Below are 18,550 nucleotides of genomic sequence, written 5' to 3' on the forward strand. Positions count from 1 at the left end.
CAGGGAGAGCTGCATGGAATACCATTCCACTTAGAATTGGAAAATCTTCAGATAGGAAAGAAGCATTACAGCAGAATCTCACTGTACTCTGAGACGGATTTTGTGATCTCATTTTCCGATGAAAAGAAACAGAACAAAAGTCCTCACAAAACATCCCCAGCAACCCAGAGGTTACAAAACCCAACCTGTCTTTCAGCTTCACAGAACCTGAAACTGAACGTACCATGAATAGTCTCAATCAAATCACAGGTTCTGTAGAATCTGTGACCAAAATAGCTCTGTAAACTTGTACTCCTGGCCTCTCACTGCATCTTTATCTGAAATCAAGCTGTTTACTGCATTCCTTCCTCATACGTCAGCTCCTAGTGATGAAAGCATGCCAGTGATTAATACTTTTTATTAGGTCAGTTCCAGAGACTTGAAATGAATTTGCCCTGACTCCTCAAGTATGCTACCACACCCACTGCACAGAACTCCAACCATTCTAGGAATGCAAGATAGAAAAAAAACATTATCTTAGGTGATACTCCATAAATCTGTAGCAGTAAAATCAGCTATATGCAGAAATCATCTTCAGGAAGTTCTTCCAAGGCAAAAGGCATATCAACTGCTTTAAAAAACTGGAAAAGGCATTGTGCTTTCCTACAGCTCCTTAAGCAAAGCATGCCATAGAAAACAAAAATGGAAAGTAGTCCAAACATTTTCTGATTTTGTAATTACAATGTGACAATGTGGCAGGTTTTATCCAGGTCTTGCTCACACAGCTGTAACCCATTGCCTTCTACTTACAACAAAATCACAGATTTTACCTAAATTTACGGGCTGAATTCTGCACGCATTGTTTTGCAGCACAGAACAAGACACACTGGGTAGAAGGATAGGAAGATACAAATTAGCCTAGAGGCGGTCTGACAGCAAACTAAACTTAGCAATATCCTCTGTACTAATTACAACTTGTCTTGGCTTGAGAGATACCTGCAATTTCTTCGCCTTTGGCATGACAGCAGTGACATCAACTGCACAAAACGGCACTGCCTTAAAAGCTATTCAAGAGGGATTTCTACCTACGGATTCCCGGCTGAGACTTAATGCCCAACCGGGTGCTCAGCGCCTCACCTCATGGAGTTGCGAGGCTCCCTCAGGGCGGCACACACCACCATCTCCTCTATCAGGCTCACACGTTAGGAAGCAACACGTTTCAAAGGGTTGTAGACTTAAACAGGTCAGCCCACACACTTTCTTTCTGCGTACACCTATAAAACTCCCTAAATGAAAAGTCCTTTTTCTTCAGATTTTAAAGCGCACCACGGTCTCCGCGTTAAGGTTTGCCGATACTTCTGCCAAGGTCACTAGGTGGACATTTACACAAAAATAGTAGTTCTATCTCAGCATAACGCCAGTAAACAAGGCCACAGAGAAGCCATCAGGTGCATTACCAGATTATTAAAGGTGGTTAAAACTGAAAAGTGCACCAACAATTCCACGGACAGGATGGACTTTGCAAGAACATCCAGAAAGGAAGAAGAAGTCGAGCCTGCAGCCCGATACGGACACAGCCCGCACATCGCACACGGGGCCTGACCGCCCGGCCCGTGAGGCGCGCAGCCCAGCAGGGCAGGCGGAGAGCCGGGCTCCGTCCGCCACAACGCTGTGTTTGCACATCAGACCCGCCCGTTCCAGAGCAAAGGTTGCCGAGGCACCTGCGCGCTACGGAAAGAAAAAAAAAAAAACGCCGTACTTCCTCATAGCGTTGCGGCCCCTCCACCTCCTCCCCCTCAGCGGGGCGCCGCCCTCCATCTTGGAATCCCGCCGAACGCCGCAGGTGCGCGGCCCCGTCGGCCTGCGGCCACCGCGCATGCTCGGGAGCGGCAGGTGCGCGGCCCCGCCGGGCAGCGCATGCGCGGTGCAGGAGCCGCGCGCTGAGCCCGCCCTCCCGCGGGTGGCCGCCGGGCTGGCGGGGCGGCAGGTGCCAGGAGGCGCCGTGGCCCCGCCCCCTTCGTGAGGGCGGAGGCGTCGCGGCGGCCGCAGTCGGCGGAGCGGCCGCGGTTGCCGGGGCAGTCGGCTGGCCGGCTTCGGGTCGCGAGGATCCCACTCTTCTGTCCGCGGGCGCCCGGGGTGGAGGGAAGAGAGGAAACACCGGGCCTCCGGCGGCATGAGCCGGCCTCACCGCGGGGCCACGGGCAGCCGGGGCCTCGGCACCATGGAGGTGAAGAGCAAGGTGGGTGCGAGGGCCCGGGCGGCCGGCGCGGCCCTGCGGGGGCTCCCGATCGCGGTGGAGTGACGGGGGCCGGGAGCCGCTGCTGACTCACACACGGACGCGCGCACGCAGTCACACTCACACACACCTGTCGGGTGGCGGCGCGGCCTGCAGGGGCGGAGGAGCGGTGCGGAGCAGGGCCTTTCTGTGTGGCGGGAGGGGATGGCGGTTGAAGCTTTGGGGTCGTCTGAGTCTAAAGATGCGTTCTGCTCGTTTTTGTGCTCCGAAGCGCGTTCCTCACCTACTCTGGGAAGGAAACACGGTGAGCTTAACGGCTGCGCGTTGCTGTCCTCCTTCCTTTCGCTGTGGCGGAGCAGGCTCCCGCCGTTGCCGTTTGCGGTGGACCCCGGTCCTCGCTCGCTCCCCATCGCGTCGCGCTTCCCTCCGTTCCGCGCCCTGCTGAGCGCCCGAGGCTCCGTGCAGCCCGCGGGTATTTCTGCATCCGTTGCTGTCGCTTGTTTTCTCCTGGTTGGCCGTAGTCTTACTGGCAGAGAACTTCAGGGTTCTGAAACATATCTTGCTTTTGATTTGGCTTATGGTCGTACTATTTCGTTAGCTTGTCCTTTTGCAGTTAATTGTGTTTACAATTGTAAATTTCAAAATACATTCGATGTGAAATCTTAACTGGTGTCAAGCTGCTAAAGAAATGTGTTAAAATCCTTTTCCATCATCTAGGCAAACTACAAGCATGTCTCTATATGAATATGTTTTCTTTCATTGATTTTAAAAAATATATATATATATACTTTTGTGCCTCTCTTTTTTTCTAAGCTACTCTACAGTCCTCTACAGTCTGTGTGCTGCTTGTGCTCTGTTGCTTCCGGCAATCCAAGCATCCATTTGCAGGGTAGGTGAGGCAGCCAGGAGCTGGGGATCCTTGTGATCCCCTTTTTTCCCTTTTTTAAACACTAGCGTGACGAGTGCTAAAGCTTCTACTAGAAAATATGTGGTTAGCTTTTGGAACTTGCATGGATGATACTTATTATTATTATTTCTAAGTGTTTCTAACTTAACTGTCATATGGCAAAGTCAGAATGCTCAGGAATACTTGGCTGCCATGATTCCAAATGCTAGTTAAGTATAGCTGTGACTGTAGTTACTGAAGTATTTTTTTTAATCTATGCCCTTGTAGGATTGAAAGCAATCAGAATAATGTGTTTATAAACAGTACTTTCTGTCTCAGTCCAAACCTCCCCTGTAGTGTGCTGTGCCTGATTAGAAGTATAGTGAGGGATCAGCTGTGTGATGCTTCCTTTTGGCATTCTACAGAGAAGTTCTCATGAATTGTGACTGTCTCTTAAGAGTGAATTATGAAGATTTTGAGGCTGAACTACTTGTTGCTAATGCATTATTTTAAAGTATCTAGATTTAATGTAGCAGAGGAGTCATCTTCCTTCTATGAAGAGAAGAAGCTCTGAAAAAGAGAGAGAAGCTGTGTGGAGGTAGAGGGGAGTGTTCCTGTGTAGTGCTGTAAGTTTTGAAGGCTTGTCATCAGGGTACAGTGCTGTATTTAGGTAGCCCAAATCAGTAATCATGCCCTGACAGACAAAACCATACCTGCACAGCCCATTATGACAGGGAATAGTATTTTGTTTTTATTTTTTATTTTTTTGGGTACAGAGTGAAATGTAATACACTGGTAAGACAGATACAGTTGCTAGAGCTTATGTTCTGTTATTGTTACTGAAGATTAATAGTGTAGCAGCAGCATGCAGTGTTAGACAGGACATAAAGATGCTTCTCATAAGCAAGTCTTACGTGGGTATATCTGGTGACTTCCTTGTATGTTGCCATAGCTTGTGATGTGTTTTTCCAGATGAGACTTCTGATTTTGCATTTTTGTACTTCATTAAAGTTGCCAGCTTTTGTTAGTGTGGTGTGGAATGTGGTGCAGCATTTGATACCAAATGAAAACATCACATGAGATTAAAATAGACCATGAATTTGTGTAGCTTTTCTACCGTATCAGCTTTATAGTAGCACTGAGCATGTGGCAAGCTTTGTTAGAGAATAACACCTGTGGAAATCATGGGGAGAAAAAAATTAACACCACATGCTTGAAAATCAGACCATTTGTATCCTTACTGCAATTGCACAATGTTTGCTTCAAGTTGGGAGTAAGATTGTTGGTGCTGTTCTTTTAAATCCCGTTGTTGCTTAATTGTTCAAACCACGTTGTCTTTCAAAACCAAACAACTGAAGATTGATACAGTGCTTGGAGAATTTCTGTAGCTCATACGTGAAATAGCTGAAGCAAGGTTCAGCAGGAATGGGAGTCACCTTCCGTCGCTGACATCACACTTCAGCACGCTGCTCCTGACGTGTGAGAAGCTCCTCCTGCAGGCTGTTGTTAGCTTTGTAAGCATATATGAATCATCTCTTCTGACTTAAAATTACTAAAATCAGAACATTTCTAGAATACCTGCAGAGAATTCCATTGAGAACTTTGAAGATGAGGTGTTATAGGGTGTAGGCTGTTCTGCTGTGCCTTTCGAGTCTGCATGGTGTTAGTGTGCTAACAGTAGGGTCTTTGTCTCCTTATTTTCATGCCTTGGTATGTGAGAATTCTAAAGCCTTTATTCTCTAAAACTTTTAATCAGTGGTGAGGTAAGGGTTGTTCTGAGGCCTGGTAATTTGCACCTTTCCATCTGTTGTGTGTAACACTTACCTGAGTATGTGATACTGAGACTTAAACTTCCTGGCAGTATTTCATTCTGCTTGCCCTTGTTTTCTGCTTAAGATTATGCTAGATAAAGAAATAGTTCAAAGTGATGTTCATTGTCAATCAGTGGCAGAATTGACAAAAATGCCACCAACTGTCTGTTTTATATTTAGTGAGTAGCTTATCACTCTTCTAATTCTTTTACAAGCTGGAATCTTTCAGTAACCTGGTCGTTATTATCTCTTCATTCCTTTTAGCATCCTTGTTTCCATGTTGTGTGTGCCTGATGCAGTGTTTGGAGGAATTGTTATCTAATACTCCTTGTTCTGTCCAGCACAGACAAGTCCCAGAACACCGTAATCTGACCAGTTATGCTTGCCAGAATTTGCCTGTCCATTCTATACCAAGCATTTACTACTTAATTTGTGCTCAGTTTAGTCTTTCATCAGCTACCACTTAAGCATTGTCAGTATTAGTTGTTAAAAAGTTACAGGTGATTTAAAGCAGTGATGTGTGAGTGGAATGGGGAGCTGGATTGTTTCTTAGGCCTTTATTTTGTGTTTTTTGTGTGATCGCTCTAAGTGCAAATGCTTTGTCTGAAAGTATGACACGATGATTAAATGTGTGGGGATTTCATATCTTCTCAACCTTGTCTGTTTTAAGCCTTGAATACAGCTAGATTTTAAATGGCTGTGCAATCACGATTCATTTATTGATGGCAGAGGCAAATCTTCCGAATGCTCTTGTGGAGCAGCTGGCTGCTCCCTTTTATTTCCTTCTTCCAGAAAGGCAGAATTGATACAAGAGCATCTGATGAGAGCTTTTAGTTTGTACTGAAAGCCACTGGCTATTCTTCATGTCCATTGGGTCGAGGTGGCTTTTCACTTCTGTTCAGAACAACTAGGAACGTAGAGTACTATCTTGCATATGTTAACCACAGCTGTATGTTAATGTATACGTGCCATTCTAAACCGCTCTGAAACTTGTTTGAAAGATTGCAGGAAGTCATGTGCCAAAAGGAGCTGGTCGCACTCCTTCCTGATCTTGAGCTGCCAGCGTCGGTTCTCTTACCCAGAGCATGGCTTACCTCATAAGTGTCTGAGAATCTGCAATTATTCTGGCACTTATTTGTCACCCTATTGCTGTTTGTAGTTCTTAGTGCACTCTTAATTGTAAAATATCTGGAACATTTTTGTGCTTGAGTTGTATGTTAGGTTTCCACGTTAATAAAGATATATTTTGTTGTAGTTTGGAGCAGAATTTCGGCGGTTTTCTTTGGAGAGGTCCAAACCTGGGAAGTTTGAGGAGTTCTATGGATTACTGCAGCATGTGCACAAGATACCCAACGTTGATGTTCTAGTGGGATATACAGATGTTCATGGAGATCTGCTGCCTATAAATAATGATGACAACTATCATAAAGCAGTTTCCACCGCCAATCCCCTACTCAGGATTTTCATTCAGAGAAAAGGTAAGCGTGCTTGATGTGGGTAATAAGTTGTTTTATGGTTACGCTGTTTACTCGATATGATGAATGGAGTGAATGCCCTATTTCATTGTGTTGAATTCCACAACTGTACACAGTCAGACTTATTCACGTCTCTCTTGCAAGAGTTTCCTCAGGCAGCCTGTTTATATTTCATGCTTTTTGTTGTATTCATTTGGTTAGATAAAATCAAGTTAAATCTATAGCAAATGTTTCTTTCTGATTTCATTCCAATGAAAATGAACTTAGAACCCAGGATTTCTAGGGTTTTATGGTCTGTACACGTTGGACGAATTTCAATTAAAATTCCTGTTTTGATTGGATAAGGGAAAAAGCTGTTGCATGGTGGAAAGGAATCCTTCTGCATAAAGAATTACATGTCAGTATAGAGACTAACTTTTAATACGCTGCTTCTGTAATACTTTCCTGATAAAAACAATGTGGAGCTTTCAAAATGACATTGGTTACAATCTGCGAGCTTCAAGTGTGAATGCTGATTTTTTTGTCAGATGGCTTTTAAAAATAGCATGTATTCTAGGTCCAAGTTCTGTTGTCTTTTTCTAGTATTTGCCTTCATTTGTGAAGCAGAATTCAGTTTTGAAGTTGTGTGTGTTCTTGACTGGAAGAACATATACAGTGTAAAGATCTGAAGGGGATGGGAGGATGGGGAGTGTGGGGTCCTGGTGATGTGACTTGAGACTGTTTTAATTCAGAGAACAAAGAAAACCTAACTTCTAAACTTGCTGATTTTCTACTTACATAAATACAGGGGTGTATGTGTATATGAATTCAAGTGTGCAATTCCTATATTGACAAACAGTGAAGTGATCTTTAAGTAACGCACTATTGCTCAGCTATTTTGTGAAGATGTGTGCTTTTTCTAGTTGTTGCTTATCAACAGGCTTATTTTCTCTAGGAAATACTTGGGCTTTATACCGGAAGCTTTTATTGACATTCTCACTCCAAAGTAATAAAGTCCACAACAAACGATCTGACACAAAAACAATATGCAAAAACTGGCTTCTTGCCAGCTGCTGTTTGTGACAATGCATTTGTTTTGTTTGTGTGGAGTTTAGTGTGGTAAGGCCTGTATGCTTTCATTTCTGAATTGCCAAGGAGATGAACACGAGCAGTGTTAACAATGTCAATGCGGAAAAGGTCTATGATTCCATTTAATCTCCTACAGTAGCCATATGACGGGGACAGATAAGCCACTTTGTCAGACTAGGATTATTGGGTTACATTTAACACCATATGGTTTTTAAATTGTTACTGGTGTTAAATTCTTAACGCTAATTGTTACTAGAGTTACATCTATAATCTTTGTTCTTCATACTTTCGGAAAGTAGGATGGATTACTTTTATGTTTCTGGCGCAAGGAATTGAGAATGGAACTGATAGTAATGCACACCCAGAAATAAGATTAACCCAGTTAAGTTTCTAATGCCAAGAAGTGATTGTCAGAAAAAGCTGTGTAGAAAATAGTCCCTGTCAAATGGAACTATATAGCCTTCTGGCTGTGGAGTTTTAGCTAATAAGGAACCTAGATTGGCATCTAGGTTCTGCTATGAAACTATAATTAATGATAAATAATTCAAGTTAACTTTCTTCCTGTAAGGTTTGTTGTGGCTTCCCTAAACTCTACTGAATTGCCTGAATATTTTGCTGAAAAAATCTTTTTGAAATTCTTATAAAACAAAACTTTCTTTCCTTGTTTACCCAACAATAATAGTTGGGAACTTAAGATCTTTGGCAAAAAGTTATTGCTGACTTGGAATGGCAGCACAAAGGATGGAGTTTGTATTGTTTTAAAAGAGAAAACTTTATTATGTTCTTTTGCTGATCTAAAGATTTTTGAAAGCTGGTGTAAGATATGAATGAACTACAATAAAATCAAGTGTAAATAATTCTGACCCTGTATCCAAGGAAGGCTTTAAGGTGGTTGAAAGGAGAGCAGCAGTATTCTTTCGTAATGTCAGCAGTAAGTGACGGTGGTGATGATGCAGGTCTAACTTAAGGAATTTTGGCATGTCAGAGTAAGCATGCTTCTGTTTTGTGTTTGCTTTTGATTCTTAATTTATGGAAATTGGGAAGTTGTGCATCCAAAAGACTTACGGTTACTGCTTGATGGGGTAAGAAACCTGGATATCCTTTAATGAAATGGAAGTATTCCTCCTCTCAGGTTTTTCCAACTACAACTAGTACTTCTGTAACACTTGTTTCAGCATTAAGTCTAAATTAGAACTTGCTCATAGCACAAGTTATGGCTATCAGTTTGTAGAAAAGTTGCCTGTTGGAATTTCATCTTGGAGATCAAGAGATTAACAGGTACTGCTGACATCTGGAACTTAAATGCTGAACTGCTGTATCATGATTACATCCAGATGTACGGGAGTCGCTCTGTCTGTGAGAAAACTCTTACTGTGAATATGAACATGGAGGGGGAGACGGTTCCCACAGACACTGAAGGGCAATTTGGTGTGGGGGGTTTGTTTTTGGGTACAAGAAGTTAGATGGTGATTTCAATTTAGCACCCATGAAAATCACTTAGAGTTTATATTGTAATTTCCTATTCTTACACATCATGCCTGGCACGTGGCTTTATAGAATGAAAAGTAGATTCTTAATTCACTCCTATTTCTTGAGGTGGACTTTTTCTTTTTCCATGAAAAACAAATTTTTAAAGACAACTTTCTGGAGAAGATTCCTTCTGTCTGTGTCTTCTTTCTAAGAGAAATACGAGCTTGTTATAACGTGGGCCTAGTTAAGAGAGATGATTTATTGGGCCTTATTTGAAAATGGTAAGTTGCATTCTTATTCCAATATAATCATGATTTGGTGTTTGTGCAATTGTTAAATTACTCTTTGTGAATTACACTGGTTGCCAGTAGATCAGGAAAACACTGTGAATGTCTTGAACAATATTGAATTGAAACCAGATTTGACACTTGCAGGCAGTTTAAAATTTGCTGCATAAGTACGTACAGATTGGTGCCACCTTGGGTTTGAAACTGCTAAGAAACAAATCACTTCAATGCTATGCAGCCATTCTCCTTAACGTTATCTGGAGTTAATACCTTGCCCTTTGGCTTTATGCCAAAATATCTTTCTCTGTAGCTTTAATCTGATTAGCAAGGTGCCAGAACAAAGATGCCTTTGTACTCGAGAGTATTGCTTTAACTTCTCCACTGCTGAACAAACTTTCTAAACAGTCACGCTGTTTGGATGAGATATGGAGAGATGAGTTTTCTTCATTGACCTTTCATTGTTGTTTTTTCCCCCACAGATTATGCAACTTCAACTGTATTTCATAAGGTTTGTACTAGTTCTGCATAGTTAGGCTTTTAAGACTAGCTGTGGTACAAAAATCAAAGCCTCTGCTTAGATGTTTTGACTTGTAACTTGTAATTTTGGTACTCTTTGATTGGAGTATCATGTGACTTGAAATGTATTTCCAAAAGCAGAAGTGCCAGCTCAGTGTTAATAATTCTAATGGTATTTGTTTTGCAAAAGACTTCTGAAGGTCATATCTATTCCAGTAAATATTCTTCTGTTAGTTTGTTTAAAAAGCACTTCTGATTCTCTGTTAGTCCACACTGATGAATTCATGTATTTCTTTCAAAGCTAGTCCTTCTGCTACTACTCTTCATGTTTCACCAGTATGAGAAATTTGGTTTGGACAGAAGTGGTAGGCCACTTTGGCTGATGGTTACTTTTGTGTGTTCCTGGCTAGTGAAGAAAGCTGCGAGAAGCTGTGTGACAAGTTTTAGAGCAAACTATTGGGTAAGGAGCACAGAAACTAAGTGAGACCATCTGTGAGATCCAGTAATTCTTCTGGGATGTATTAAACGCCTGTTTGTATGACTGGTGCGTTCCAGGTCTACCATCCGGCACGGAAGACATGGCTGTAGCAGGAGAGGGACTGTGCTAGGGCCTTCTGTGAAGGAGTTGTTTTACTGGCCAGCTGGAGGCAGCTGGGAGCTCAGATACGACATACATTCTATCATATCAGATGTAAAAATTACTGCATACTGCATTTGAATCTTTGACAAGAATCTAAATTTGTGGACTTGAGATTCATGGAGGAAATCCACCAAAACTGAATACCCTTAACGTTGCAATACTTCATATGAACAGAACAGGGCTAATAAGAAGATGAATACCTACCTGTTTTGATACAGTTTTCCTGTGTACAATTTCCAAACCACTTCCTGCACTAAACCCCAGTGGAAACCCAGTGCTTCACTTGTTCTGGTGTAAGTTAGTACCTGTGTACAACTGCTTCCATCAGCATTCTGCACTTCAGGCCAGACTGTTTTGTGTCTACAATCCTCCCCTTTTTTTTCTTAAGGAGAGCTTACTCTGAATATATGAATATATGGCTGAAGGTCTGAATAACATGGAATTAGTCAAAATACATTCAACTTGGTATCTAGCTTTATGGGAAACTTCCACCCCCAAAAATATATATATTTTGGAGCAGTGTTATATTAAACGCCCAGAAACCTGTCTTGTAAATGCAAACCAAAATGGAAGTTTTTGGAACAAGGTAAAGTGACTTAAGGACATGTCTTGTCCATGCAATATTGCTCTGGTCTTTGAGTGTTTTTCACTGATTCTGCTGCCTTAAAATCAGAGTTCTAGAGTATTAAAAATCCATAGTACTTGGGCACGAACCGCACTGAAGTTTTTGAGAGATAACTGAGTTCCATGCCAGCTGCTGGTAGGGAAAGGGAAAACTCATGATGTAAAAAATAAACTTTGCACTCATTAGCATTCTCATTGGATTCTAATATTCAGGTCACTGTTATCTGGTTTTTGTATTAAAGTCTGTACTATTGCTTCCTTGCTTCCATTATGGATTACTCTGTATTTAAATGTGAAGGCGTGTAAAGCAAAACCCTTCTGTCTAATTTATTTCACAGTTGCCCTTGTTCCATAAGCAGTGGTAGTTCCAAATTAAAAAAAAAAAACAAGTGAAACTATTACAACTATTGTTATTACTATTACTATTATACAATTATCATCTATTAAACTATTATTATTGAGGTTCAACAAGGCCAAGTGTCGGGTTCTGCACTTTGGCCACAACAACCCCATGCAGCGCTACAGGCTTGGGGATGAGTGGTTGGATGACTGTGAAGAGGAAAGGGACCTGGGGGTGTTGGTTGGTGCTCGGCTGAACATGAGCCGACAGTGTGCCCAGGTGGCCAAGAGGGCCAACGGCATCCTGGCCTGCATTAGAAACAGGGTGGCCAGCAGGAGCAGGGAGGTGAGCATCCCCTGTACTCAGCTCTGGTGAGGCCGCACCTCGAGTGCTGTGTTCAGTTTTGGGCTCCTCACTACAAGAAAGACACTGAGGCCCTGGAACGTGTCCAGAGAAGGGCAACGAAATGGTGAGGGGTCTGGAGCACAAGTTTTATGAGGAGCGGCTGAGGGAGCTGGGACTGTTTAGTGTGGAGAAGAGGAGGATCAGGGGAGACCTCACTGCACTTCACAACTTCCTGAAGGGGGTTGTGATGATGAGGAGGGGTTTGGCCTCTTCTCCCAGGCAACGAACAGAACCCAGGGAAATGCCCACAAGTTGTACCAGAGGAGGTTTGGGTTGCACATGAGGAAGAACTTTTTCTCTCAGATGGTGGTCAGGCACTGGAATGGCTGCCCAGGGAGGTGGTGGAGTCGCTGCCCTTGGCAGTGTTCAAGAGGCGCCTGGATGACGTGCTGCGTGATGTGGTTTAGTGCTGGTGGTGACAATGGTGATGAGGAGACAGTTGGACTAGATGATCTCATAGGTCGTTTCCAACCTTGTGATTCTACAACTCATTGAATTACAGAAATCCTCACAACACAGTGACCATGTATTTAGCTTGAAACTGGTTTGGTTTGTCAGTAGATAAAAGCAAAGCATCTACTCGTACTTTGATAAATTTAATAAAAAGATTAAAAGAACTGCTTCGTGTTGTCTGAGAACTCAGCGTGTTAGTTCTCAGCTATGGAGTGCAGGATTATTAATGGCTGATCTCCAGTGAGATATCTCAAAATAGATTTTACACAAAGTGTTAAGGTTGCATTTGCAGAAGTGTTCTGCAGTAAAGTCCATTTGTTACATGCTTTGTTTGGGGAGGTGACTTTTATCTTGAGTGTTTTTTAAATCAAGCCACCTTTTGTCAGAACCTGACTTGACTCTCTAAGACATTTGATGAACAGATCTTATTCTTTTTCTAAAGCCTCCTTGCTTGATGCTAGATCTAATAATTTCAGTTAGTCTTTCCTGCTGAAGAACAGCTGATTGAAAGACCCTTTCAAACTCGGTTCAACATTTTTGGAGTTAGAGTATTCTTAAAATGGAAGCTTCCTTTGGAAAATGGGTGGTTTTTTGGACAAAAAAGAGTTACTTCTGCTGAAGTTATTTCCATCAGTAATATTTGTATGGCTCAGATTCCTCTTTTTTTATAAAGTCATTTGTGCACTTTCCTATCAAACAGTGGCAACTGCAGCATTGCTGGTACATATGATGTTGCCAGAAGTGTGTGTGTGTGTGTGTGTGTGCAACGTCTCTTTGTTTCTGTTCCACAGTTGTTTTACCTACATTGCATGGGGGTGGGGAGAAGAGTGCAGAATGCAATAATGTTTCTGGAGTTTGAATCCAGGTCACTTGGATTGGTTCCAGGAACTGGGCAATAATGGGTACTCTGGCTGCTTTCCCTTTTTCATTCTTTCTTTTCCAATGATCTGAAACTTAAGGAGAGAAAACTAACAAATGGAGTTACTCTGAATAAAATTAAGATGTTTCTAGGAATGTGCTCGTCCTTTCCATTTCTGACCTTTCTCATGCAGCTGGTTCTTTTCCTTTGCTCTGTTAACTTGCTTTAATTTTTTTTGAACTGTTCTTTCCTTTGGTAACCTTGCAAGCCTTGATAAATTGCATAGCATCAGAGCTCTTGTCTCAAGTATAGAATGTTTCTACTGTAGCAAACAAGAAACTTTCTAGACTAGATTGTTCATTCTGCTAACCTAAAACATGAAAGCGGTGCTATGTGGCCTACATATAAAGTGACCTAATCATCAGTGTGCTATGTCTTACAGAAGATGCAGACTACAGTGCCTTTGGTACCGATACTATGACAAGGAAGAAAAACGTCTTAACAAATGTGTTACGTCCAGATAATCACAAGAGGAAACCACACGTTGTCATTAGCATGCCACAAGACTTCAGACCAGTGTCTTCTATTATAGATGTAGATATTCTTCCAGAAACCCATCGCAGGGTACGACTTTACAAGTATGGAACTGACAAACCCCTTGGATTCTATATACGGGATGGCTCTAGTGTCAGAGTGACGCCACATGGATTAGAAAAAGTTCCAGGGATTTTCATATCCAGGCTTGTCCCTGGGGGTCTGGCTCAAAGCACAGGCTTACTGGCTGTCAATGATGAAGTACTGGAGGTGAATGGCATAGAAGTTTCAGGAAAAAGCCTTGATCAAGTTACAGACATGATGATTGCAAACAGCCGTAACCTGATCATTACAGTCAGACCAGCAAACCAGAGAAATAATGTTGTGAGGAACAGTCGGAATTCTGGCAGCTCTGGTCAGTCTACTGAGTCTAGTCTTCCAAGCAGCACGCCAAATATTTTAGCAAATTTCTTGCAAGGAGAAGAAGAGAGCGACGAGGAGGACATCATCATTGAAGATAGCGGTGAGCCACAGCAAATTCCTAAAGCTGCACCTACCAGCCTGGAATCATTGACGCAGATTGACCTGCTCCATGAGCCAACACAAAATGGCTTCCTTCCTTCCAGTGAGGTGAGCTTGAATCACTCAGCATGCAACATTAGCATGGAATATGAAGTACAGAACCCAGATCACAAGTCATTAGAAGAAGACGGAACAATAATAACACTATGAAATTACATCGGTGTACTCTGTACTGAGCAAGGATGCTGTACACTTGATTTGGCATAATATATGATGTTTTATACCTCTCCATCTACTGTGCACTGCAATTTGCTTAAAAGGAGGAAGAGATAGTAAATATAAGACATTCACAATGATGTTAGTGGACTGACTCTGCACTTCCATGTAAATACTTCACAAACATTAAAAAAAATAGTTGGTAACTGACTAAAATTTAAATTGAAGGTGAAGGATAGCTAAGAGATTGCTGTGAGCTTTCTCTTAACAGTACTTTTGGTTTTTTTGTGCAAATACTATTGGTTCTATGGAATTGAATTTCCATTAGTGTCTGAGGTTGATTATCTAATGTGCTGTGGTTTCACGTTCAACTGAAGTGCTGCTTATATACCATGGAGATGCTTTACTCAGTCAGTTCCTCTTCTGGACTGCTGTTTTGCTGATAGAGCTGTCTGTGTGGCTCTGCGTATGAGAAAACAAAAGTAAGCAGGAGATGGGCTGGGAGAGAGGCACTCCTGGTTGATGAGGTTCCTGAGTCATTGAGCAACAGCAGTATGTGAGGTCAGCGGATTATCCTCCGTTAGATAGGGCCTTCTGAGGCTGACTGTCCTGTCGTGGGTATGTAACCACAGGCTCGTTAGTCATGCATCTATATTGTTTTTAATTTGCCTTATATCATGAGGTTCATTTACTTTCAATTACACTATGATTTTTAAACCCAAATGTGAAATTTTTAACACTTCTGTATCTCAGACCTCTTCTCATTTTAGTTTGCAATGTTTAGGACATCATCAAATTTAGTTGCTAATCTCAGTGAATAGTAAAGAAATCAAATGTAAACTTAATGCTATGGAAGTAACATTACATAATCCATGTTTTAGAAAACAAAAAGCAGTCCTAGCAGAAGCTGTAATGATTTCTGCTAGAGAAGCTTGTTGTTATGAGTCTAAATGATGTGAAAAATTACTTTCTTCACACCTACACATTTAAAGCAGCTTAGACTGACTTAAATCCCTGTACTTAGAAAACAGTTTGAAATCAGGATGAGATTTCAATAGAATTTGTTTGAGCAGTATGATATTAACATGATTCATTCCAATGAATTAAACTGTAAATGCTGATCTTCCTGTGCACCACTGGCTGGCTGTCTTAAATATTATAGAGCTGTATGTATAAAGCAAAATACAGATGACAAGTGCTGATACTGCAAAAGCACAAGCAAGCAAATTTCCTAGGAGAATGGCAGGGAAAGGCTTGTAGCACTTCCTCCTTCTTAGGATCTTCTGTTTTACCACCTGGCACTCTGTTCCCCACCTGACTCTATTTTGGGAATGTTACTCCTTGCAGGAAAGTTAGATGGGAATTAATAAAGTTGGGAGGAAGGTGAATGGAGCTTCTCAACAGGGATCCAGCAGTCTGACTCAACCTGTAAGAAAGCAATAGGATGTGACCAGTTCTGTACTGTGCTTCCAGATTCTTGGAAGCCTCTTCTGCCCTGTGGGGAGAGATGGAACAAACAGGAAAGGAAACAAACTTTTTTTTTTTCCCCCAGTCTACTCTGGGGAAACATCTACCTCTCGTAACTTCACTAATAGGGGCTATCTAGAAGTTTGGTGTTAAGGCATCTGCACAAGGGTTAGGGTTAGTGTATCAGAGGCTAAGAGTGTAGAATAAACAAAATTGCTTCAGTTATTAGTGGCATTAAATTTTAATGCGTTTGAATTTGAAATTAATAATCTTAACATTGGAGTTCAAATCTCCTGGGCTTTGAAGCATTTTACTTATTTTTGCTAATTATATGAAGCAACTATATCTACTTAGAGGAAAATCTTCACTGCAATATGTAAGCTTCAATAACACCTTTTCTGACTGCTGCTCTACACTTCCTTTACTAAAGGAAGATTGTTTACTTTAAAGTATGTTCTTCCTTTATTAAAGACTTTCCTTCCTGTATAAAGTCATCAGCTGATGGTGACTGTCATCTATTATGCTAGTTTGCACTTCTGTGCCTTTTGTTTACTTGAATATATTGTGAATAATTAAAAGAGTCAAGGCACTTGGATGAGAAAAGAATGAGGTCCACAGACACAGAAGATGAAGTGGTGGCATACTGAATGCAGGTGTGATGCTCTCATCCGGAGGACGTGCGCTGTGGGTCTGCTGTGGTGCACTGGCATTTTGCAGCATGGGTGCATGATGAGCTATTAAGTTAGGCAGGAGGGTTGGTTCTGAGAATGCTAATTACAGAATGTTACACGGTAACTTATTGCTGAAGTACAAACGCCCAAAGTTAGAGTGCTGCCAAACTCTGTGTTACCCAATTTGTACTTTAACAGACGCATGGATATATTGGATGTGTGTGCTGGTACGAAGGATTTGTAGGCACTAACTGGGGTCCCACTATAAATTGCATGGGAATTCACCCCGTAGGACCTTTTCTGCAATTCTGTAATCTAATTGATCTGAATATGTGAGAGAATACACTTGATGAGTGATGTTCTGTTTTACAGGAACTTGATTACACACACAGCAAAACTGTGCATTTGGGATTTGGTTAAAACAAAACACTAAATATACAGACTGAAAACTGATTTTAGTTGTATTTATGGTTACAGGGACGGGCTGCACTGCATGTAATTGCTAAATGCTGCAGTGACCATGAAGTTTCTAAAGTTCTTCCACATCTTACTAATGTATACACTCTTAATTATCAACTGTTTTTAAATTATTACTTCAGGATGATCAGTGGTTGATTATGAATGGCTAAACTTTATAAATAAATGGTACTAAGGCTCAGTGTAGGGTTTTTAAAATATGCTGATATCGTTTGCCTTTCATTTACTACCTCCTAAATTTTTAACATCTTTATAATTTTCTCCTCGGAAGAAAGTGCTTAAAGGCTTGACTGTTTCATACAGATTTTTATCTTTAGCTAAAAGAAATTCAGAAGTGATAGTGAGGTTGCTACGCATGATTGACAAAATCAAGCTGCTATTAATGTAATCTTTGTGTATTAAGTATCCTGTATATGTAAACTGTATTTTCAACCCAGATTTTATAAACTAATTTATAAATATCCAAATTACTTAAAAATGGAGCAGAAATCTGAAGTTCTGAAGTTCTCTTGAGTAGTGTTATGTATTGTATACCTGCATGGGGGAGTCCTTCACTGCAGATGGGAGATAAGTGCACCTTACTGGGAAACAAGCAAATTCTTCGTAGAATTAAGATGCATTTACTTTGAAGTTCTGCTCTGGTACTGGGTAAGTCAAGCCTAACTGTGAATCATATGTTTTTCCACAGCTGAATTAAATTTAGGGCAATGTTCTCACAACCTGTCTTTAACATGTGTATTTTTGTGAATATTATGTATTTTCTAATTAAATTCTACTTGAAATGTGATTTTTACATCAATGAACTTGTTTAAAATGTCAAATATCAGTATTTTTCTTACAACTTCAATGTATAATGTACATTGTTAGCTCACTGAATGAAGATTGATTTTATGAATCTAGCTAGCTGTAGCTGTATATTAGTCTTATATTTTTACAGACTGGAATAAATGGATATAGAAATAAAATGGTTTTTTTTCTTAATTACTTTTAGACATGTAAAAATGAGGAAGAATGCAATGTTTGCTGATTCTGAAGTGTGACTGTAGATGGGTTTCTGTTTCCTCTTGGGCACCTGTGGGCTATTTTCACGTTAGCTTAATGTTTGCTTCTTCTCCTTTCTCTGAAGCAAATCTTTACTTGTCCTTCGGTGCTGCTGACTGACCTGTGATGTGCTCATGCTATGATTCCTATGGTAGCTGCTAATAATGAGTTTTGCATTTGTATCACTTGCCTGAAGACTACTTATGGTAAAGTGCAGGACGTGAGTCGGGGAGATGGTTGTCTCTCATCTGTCATCACTGCCAAATGCTGCTGGCGATTTGGTGGTTTTCCTTTAATGTAAGTATTTCTTACAACTGCATTAATGTTTTTAACTTGTACCTGGTCCCCTTACAAATGTTTTCTTTCTTATCAAATGCATTGGCAGCCCTTGAAAAAATTTACCTGGTGGCAGAAGATTTGAGTTTCTTTAGGTTCTTTTGCAGCTGCTGTTCTCAGGGCAAGCCATAGAACTTCTGTGCTGCACCTTCCTTCATACTGTATGGAAATTTAGACGTAGTGTTTTTGTAACCTAAAAATCTTCTATCCAAATGTATAAAGCTCTGAAGCATTTCT

General features: G+C 41.1%; 1 protein-coding gene across 2 annotated transcripts; it reads left to right on the forward strand.

Annotated features, from left to right (window-relative positions):
• Positions 1-1,988: 1,988 nt before the first annotated feature.
• Positions 1,989-17,901, forward strand: PARD6B (par-6 family cell polarity regulator beta). Of its 2 annotated transcripts, none has more exons than XM_052683875.1 (3): positions 1,989-2,218; positions 6,168-6,390; positions 13,492-17,901. In XM_052683875.1, the coding sequence occupies exons 1-3, from the start codon at positions 2,153-2,155 to the stop codon at positions 14,313-14,315; spliced, it is 1,113 nt and encodes a 370-aa protein (XP_052539835.1). In that variant the 5' UTR covers positions 1,989-2,152; the 3' UTR covers positions 14,316-17,901. The 2 variants fall into 2 exon arrangements, with proteins under 2 accessions (XP_052539835.1, XP_052539836.1); XM_052683876.1 differs by lacking the exon at positions 1,989-2,218 and adding an exon at positions 2,404-2,519.
• Positions 17,902-18,550: the final 649 nt, after the last annotated feature.

The sequence above is a fragment of the Tympanuchus pallidicinctus genome, unplaced genomic scaffold, assembly GCF_026119805.1.
Source record: "Tympanuchus pallidicinctus isolate F22 unplaced genomic scaffold, pur_lepc_1.0 scaffold20, whole genome shotgun sequence".
NCBI classification, from domain to species: domain Eukaryota; kingdom Metazoa; phylum Chordata; class Aves; order Galliformes; family Phasianidae; genus Tympanuchus; species Tympanuchus pallidicinctus.

Coding starts and splice junctions, on each gene's coding strand:
- PARD6B (XM_052683875.1), top strand. CDS start 2,153: ATGAGCCGGCCTCACCGCGGGGCCACGGGCAGCCGGGGCCTCGGCACC. Junction 2,219..6,167: donor CCATGGAGGTGAAGAGCAAG/GTGGGTGCGAGG, acceptor ATTTTGTTGTAG/TTTGGAGCAGAATTTCGGCG. Junction 6,391..13,491: donor GATTTTCATTCAGAGAAAAG/GTAAGCGTGCTT, acceptor TATGTCTTACAG/AAGATGCAGACTACAGTGCC.